Source organism: Buceros rhinoceros, unplaced genomic scaffold, assembly GCF_000710305.1.
Source record: "Buceros rhinoceros silvestris isolate BGI_N320 unplaced genomic scaffold, ASM71030v1 scaffold14315, whole genome shotgun sequence".
Taxonomy (NCBI): Eukaryota; Metazoa; Chordata; class Aves; order Bucerotiformes; family Bucerotidae; genus Buceros; species Buceros rhinoceros.
This window is the reverse complement of record NW_010411266.1, coordinates 859-7,824: the sequence shown is the minus strand read 5'-3', so window position 1 is coordinate 7,824 and position 6,966 is coordinate 859. Positions and strand designations below refer to the sequence as shown.

The 6,966-nt window shown below is 38.2% G+C and overlaps 1 protein-coding gene across 1 annotated transcript in view; it reads left to right on the top strand.

The window, feature by feature from the left end:
• LOC104493301 (collagen alpha-1(XI) chain) overlaps positions 1-6,318 on the top strand; it is a gene marked incomplete at both ends in the record, with an annotated part of 49,954 nt that extends 43,636 nt beyond the window's left edge. Inside the window, 8 exons of the mRNA XM_010135955.1 lie at positions 1-14; positions 97-150; positions 3,404-3,457; positions 4,195-4,302; positions 4,907-4,960; positions 5,050-5,085; positions 5,195-5,248; positions 6,069-6,318. Coding sequence (XP_010134257.1) covers positions 1-14; positions 97-150; positions 3,404-3,457; positions 4,195-4,302; positions 4,907-4,960; positions 5,050-5,085; positions 5,195-5,248; positions 6,069-6,318 — 624 coding nt within the window. The remainder of the gene's footprint in view (positions 15-96; positions 151-3,403; positions 3,458-4,194; positions 4,303-4,906; positions 4,961-5,049; positions 5,086-5,194; positions 5,249-6,068) is intronic.
• Between the last annotated feature and the right edge of the window lie 648 nt (positions 6,319-6,966).

Sequence of the window (6,966 nt, the reverse complement as noted above, 5' to 3'; positions counted from 1 at the left end):
TTCCTGGCCCTGTGGTAAGTAACGGAGCAGGTAATATTTTAAATGTTGCTTTTCTTGTTTATCCTTTGGTAAAGCAAACTTGGTGGTTTTTTCTAGGGAGAACAAGGTCTTCCTGGAGCACCAGGTCAGGATGGCCCTCCTGGGCCTCTGGTGAGTACCCTTCCTTTCAGTGTCAAAACAGAAAAAGCACCCTGTAAAATATACCATTAACAAGTTTGTGCATTTGCAGAAAAATGAATGTACAAGTCAGTTCTTAGCACAGAGTCACTATTCTGTGCTGGTAAAATCCAATGTACAACTGCCTTCTCATTTTACATCTCTACTTTAGTAGGCAGCTGTACTGAACCCTGCTGATTATACCAGCTAAAAAGTGGAATAAGGCAGTGCAAAACCAAATTCTTGAAATCCCATTAATAGAATTAAATATAAAAATAATGAAGTGTAGACTCAAAAAAATCTACTTCTGTCGCCACACCAGCAAAGCTCAATACCTTAAATCAATTTGTTTCCTTAGCAGTGGCAACTTTTGTATATCCATTGATTTTAATGACTGCTAGTTTAGGAAAACATTATTCATGGATAGTTGTATCTATCAATCACTTCTGTGTATATAATTATAGATAGTACTACAATGGCACCTCCATATAATTTCATTTTTCTCTGTCCCTGAGAAAACAATAATAAGCACATAATGTACTGAGAAAACTTTACATGATAGCTCTTTGTTCCCCTCCATTTCAACATTCTGATTTTTTCTAAAGTCTCAAGGATGACATATTGCTTGTAAGTCAGGGAGAAGCTGCAAGGAAGACTTCCCTGTTCTAAGCCAATAATAAAAGCCTCTTCTCTCCAAAGAGTTTATGAAGGAACCTCCACCACAGATTTTAAACAATGTGCCCAATTTCTGAAAAAACACATGGGGAACAAATCAGGGAACTGAAAACCGATCTCCTTAGTTACAGTCCTGTGCTGAAATCTAAAAGCCAATGAACTATCACTCAGCAATAACAAGCATCCCTTTCCCACATATTAGTCTCCAGAAGCCTCCAAATAAATCATCAAAAGATCTCTCCTCCACCATCTAAGAGCTTAAATATTCAGTTCAAATCTGAAGCTGATTTTATTAATGAGCTATATACTCCCAAGTGCACAGGCTCAACAATGTCAGTTCAACAAGAAGCTTCTTTTAGATGCATTGCTGCAGCCTAAACTTCATTTTGGATTTTGAGAGTAACATGTATATGTAAAAATTGCTGAGGTTAGGCCTCCCTCCTTCCCTTCTCCTCCCTCCACAGTAGATTGCTATCAGGAGAAGAATGTGAAAGCAGATTTGCAGTAGAGCACAACACACTGCAGGTGAAAATGTCTGATTCGTATTCCAAAAGCTTAAAAATTTCACTTTTCATTCATGAATTATGTATTTGCCTAGGCTTTTGCATCTAATGATATCCTGAAGTAGAGGTGGAAAGGCTATGCACTGAATAATACTTTGTACATGAAGTGTTATGGCACTTTTGAATCTGAGTCAGATTGAAAAGGTCACTTACTACTGCTATCCATATCATAACTTCACAGATGTCCACTGCCAGCAGGAGACTACTAGTGATGGGAGACTGACTCAGCTGACCAACTCTGTGCCTAATGCATACGTGTTTGGTGTGAGATTAATAGCCTCTGAGAAATGAATGCCTTTTCGGGAATGGATATGCACTGCCTGATCTGAATTTTTCACCTCATTCGGACAAATTACACAAAACCAGCATTACCATTTACTTGAACCTCAGAAGATTTCTCCAATCCCTCAAAATTCTTCTAAAATTATAAATTAGAATTAAAACAATTAAAAAGGGGGGGGGGAGGGGAAGCTGAACGAAAGACCAAGGAGATTCTAACAAGCCTTATATGTAATTCTTCTCTGTGCCATCTATTCAGATATATTTTTGACTACTGATAAACTAGCATCTTTAATGGATTGCTCTTATGACCCCAGTAAAGATTTTAAAAGCACTGTGAGCAGAAAGAAGCTTGTGTCTGGTTATAAGGACGAGATTATTCAGTGGTTTTTGCAAGGGATTTGCAGAAAGTGAGACCTATCCATGTGAATGTATTTATCGTTCACAGTGATTTCCCAGGTAGCAAGACTGCAGTTTGCCAACAGGTTCTCTAAGCATCAGCTTCACCACTCAGCTTAATCAGCAGAACTATCTGGAAGAAATGAGTGGTTTGGGTTGTCTCCACCCCACACCCACCCCAGAAATACGGACGGGCTTGTAGAATGGCTCTGTTGACCCTGTGTTGGTTTTACACAGCTCTGTCTCCTGCCCCAGCATATTTCTTTTACAGAAATCTAGCTGCATAGGGTAATGTTTAGGGACAACTGCAGGTAAAACTTAGAATAAAGAACATTTTTCCAGTTTCATAAAAGATAGCTTGTAAATACAAATTAAAAATTGTGAACTGCTCATATGATGTGAACCATGTAAGTAGCTCAAAAATTACCAGTTTAACGACTTTGTAAGGTAGCAGTATTACTCCTGTCCAACAGATGAGGAGTGGAGGCCCAAAGACACTAAGGCAGTTCCTAAAGGCCTTTAGGATTGCCTAGACTAGTATTGCAAAACCAAAGCGATTTGTGTAACTAATCACATTTACTGAAGTGTCAAAGGGCCATAGGCTTGTACATATCAGTGGAGCTAGAACCTCTGTATCGCATTAAGTAAACTTGCAACATTGAGTAGAAAAGACTTGACTACTTAGAAAATATAGATTTAAATGCATTATTCATGGTCATCCAGGAATTTCAGGTGGCAGGTCAAGGAAACCATAATCCCCAGACAATCCCTGACTGCTGAAACAATATTGAGGGGCAATTATAAGCAACCTGATTTATATTCTGCAAAAATTATTCTGAGCTGTAATAAACTGGGAGAAAACAAATTAAGAGGATATTTTCTGCTGTCTTACGAAAGAAAGGGCTAAAATAAGCAACTAAAATGAGGTACAGCAATTAAGGTGGAAGTAATAATTGAAAGCATGTAATGTAACCACAAGCAAATTTAGGCTAATCAACAAAAATATTTGAGGGTTTTTTTTTTTAATATTACTTGCTTCACTGGATGCTTTAAGAATTCAGCTGACTCTCTGCTTCATAAATTTCTAATCATACAATTCTATAGATTTCTAATTATAAAGTAATTTAAATGCTACAGTAGCATCATTATGCCTTTTTATACATACGTTTCAACTTCATCTTGGGCCCTAAATCATATGCCATCAATCACAACCATCAACCACTAAATGACTCTACTTTTGACTTCTACTGCCTTTAAAAATATTTCCAGAAAACATGATATGTGCAATATGTTAAAACTCATTTTAACACCACTTTTCTTGATTTATTTAGGGCCCACCTGGCTTGCCCGGCCTGAAAGGAGACCCAGGTTCCAAAGGAGAGAAGGTATACTTCATTCGTTGTTTGTGCCTTTGTAATTTTGACCCAGTCTGAAAGTCATATAAAACTAGCAGAAAGCAACAGTAGGGTTTTTGTATCAGAAAGCAAGGCAACTTAACCGTGTCTGTTGGTGTTACAGAAACAAAGTAGAAATAAAAAGTATTCGAGATTTTTATTTTAAAATAACAAAATGTAAATATTTAACCACTACAATACTTTCTTTTGAAATAATGGATTGAGACATCTGGGATAGCACTTTCTAATCGGAGTCCCAACAATTTATTGATTGCTTGTGCATCAGAGAAAAACTATACAGAGAAAGGGATATGAACATGATTGTATCTTGTGAATTTCAGGTTTTGTTTATGTGCTTGGATCAGCTGTTTATACAGCTATATTATGCGTGGAAACAAATGTGCAACTCTACAATATGCTTATAGCATCAAAGTGTGAAAGTTGGTATGAAATGTGTACCCACACATATTGTGAGTTCCGTATCAGTTTCAGTAAGGACCGCGTTGCGCTTGGATCTCTCTCACTGAGTAAGCAGTCACAACTTGCCAATCACCTCCAAGTCTAAAAGCCCAACTAACAACTAGGAATATGCTTTGAGTAATTTGTTTTCAGGTTGATGGTTGACTAGCAACAGTGATAACATTTGAAAGCTCTAATTTGTGTGTTTGCAAAGCACATTTACTGTATATATGTTGAGTTTAAACTATATTATATTCTGTCTTGTTTAGGGACATCCTGGCTTGATTGGCCTGATTGGACCTCCAGGAGAGCAGGGTGAAAAGGGTGATAGGGGTCTTCCTGGCCCACAGGGATCTCCCGGAGCCAAGGGTGATGCAGTAAGTAAAACATACTTGTGTTTTCGTTCAGGGCCTGTGCAAGCAGAGTACATATTGTGGTCTTTCTTTTGAGAGACATAAACTTGCTATAGCCATTTAACACCCAGAGCCTCCTGCTTGAGGTTAAAACTCTCCTAGGCGCTGTACAAACACAGTGAAGTTAAACAGTATAAAACAAGACCACAGAGTGTTTCAGAAAATGAAGGAAACACACACACATAAGTTAGGGATGAGATAAAACTAGCAGCACGAATCTCATCATGTTTATTGACTGCACTACCTAAAGTTGCTTCCTTTCTTCTAGTTATTAAGCCATGTTTTAAGGCACTATGTAAAAAGTGAGGTTTCCAAACCAGTCTGAAGGGGAACACAGTTGCTCAGTATAAGTACTGCAGTCTAAGAACAACTATGGGCAACTCAAACTATCACATAATATTTACATGTAAAACTTGCAAACAATTTTGGACCCTAGTAAGTGGCCCAAGTCAAAACTTGGCTGGGTTGGATGCTTTGTAGGTTTACCTTTTTCATAGATAGCAATTTTTAATCCAGTCCAGCGTATAGAACACTTCAGTTCTGTACTTACTCTGTTACTCTTTCTTAGGGAATTTCTGGTCCTGCTGGTCCGCTTGGACCCCCTGGTCCTCCTGGTTTACCTGTAAGTAATTTCATATTGTCCTCCTCTTTAAAACACTCCCATGTTGTGTGGAATACATTCCAACTATAGTTATATGTTCTTGCCCATAGGGTCCCCAAGGTCCAAAAGGCTCCAAAGGATCCAGTGTGAGTAATTCTTCTCTGTATTTTTTGTTCTTTTACTTAACTTTTGTGTGTGCTATTTTGTAACATTGTGTAGTATGACCGACACTGCATTTCTTTCATTGCTTTATAGGGTCCTGCTGGTCAAAAGGGTGACAGTGGATTACCTGGTCCACCTGGTCCTCCAGTAAGTAAGAATTTTGATCTGACATGCAAGCACATTACACTGACATGATGACCCTGTTTTGACAAGGGTAGAAGACAGCATTTGTGAACCTGCAGATAAGGAAAATATTAATGATCATTTGAAAATTCATTTTTTGAGGAAACATAGATCCACCAGACACAGAAATACATTGTCTGCGCTGAAAAAGCCATTGGAAACTTGAAAAAATACCAAACGCAAAACCTCCTACAACCAACCAACTCCCCCTCCCCCCCAGTAATTATTTAATGTGTTATATTGAAGCACAGAAAACAGAACTACACTGGTTTCCCCCTGTTGATGCTCTTCTGTTTCTATATTTCTTTTTCATATCACAACAATCTAAAATGACAACAGTCCAAGTCTGAACGAAGCATTTCAATTTCTTGAAATATTGCTTTATATTCCCAAGTGGAATTTTAAAGTTTTTTCATAGGAAACATCCACAGTTTTCATTTGTCATAGGCTGTGTCTATGCTTGAGGGAATTGCCAGGAATAAAGAGGCAATTGCAAATCAGTTCTGCACACTTAACTTATGTGAGGGCAGCACACTCTTCCCCCCACCGCAATGTAGTGAGAAGAGTTTAGAGCACAACAATAGTTTGGCCTTCTACAATCATCATTTTCTACAAGTACATCAAAATACGTAGGAATAAATATGAAGAAAATAAGTGAAATAAAGAATTTGAAGAAAGCCTATTTAAAGCATTTCCGAGCCACATTCTGTGGTCTACCTCTGGGTATCTTACGTGGCTGAAAAACAAACAGAAAAAGTAACCAGGTATGTTGTTTTCCATTCAGGGTCCTCCGGGTGAGGTAATCCAGCCGTTGCCAATCCAGTCACCCAAAAAGACAAGAAGATCTCCTGATTACATGTTATCAGATGCTGGCGATAATATTCTGGATTATTCCGATGGCATGGAAGAGATCTTTGGTTCATTGAATTCACTGAAGCAAGACATTGAGCATATGAAGTATCCAATGGGCACTCAGAATAACCCAGCCCGAACTTGCAAAGACTTGCAGCTCTGCCACCCAGACTTCCCAGATGGTATGTTAATGTTGCATGACAAAGGCAAACAAGTTATGATCTGCTAAGGTACTTTGGCAGAATAACTAATTATTAGTAGATGGTGATTATAGTTGCTCAATAAATACAATCTCACTAAACCTATCTTTGCAGGTATAAAAGTTTATGAAATGTCAGTAAGAGATGTTCTCTTGGTAAAAGCTAAAATCCTTTAAGTACATAACCTGATTTAAAACTTGTTAAAGTGTAAATAAAAATGAGTTACTGTTTTGGAAGGGGGGCCTTTATTTCCACAACTACCCAAAGAGCTGAGGTATGAAAGATAGATGCTATTTAGATCAATGGAAAGTAAAATCACAAGTGTCAGCATTCTGGGATAGCTAATACCTTCTTTTAAAAGAAACAAGAATTATTTCAGCAGCTGTATACATTAGCTTAGCACAATACGTAGGTTGCTCCAAAAGTGATGCTTCCTATTTATTTCCATGGAAACTACAAAGGACCCAAAGAGCACAATAACACTGTTCGATAGAGCAAATTCCCAGCTACAAAACACTGTTTTCGACGTAATCACCACCACTGGCTGTGCATTTTACATGCCACACTTGTAAAAAATCTGCACCCACAGAGGTGACCCACCGTCACTGCCACCCCTGCTGGAACGCGCCA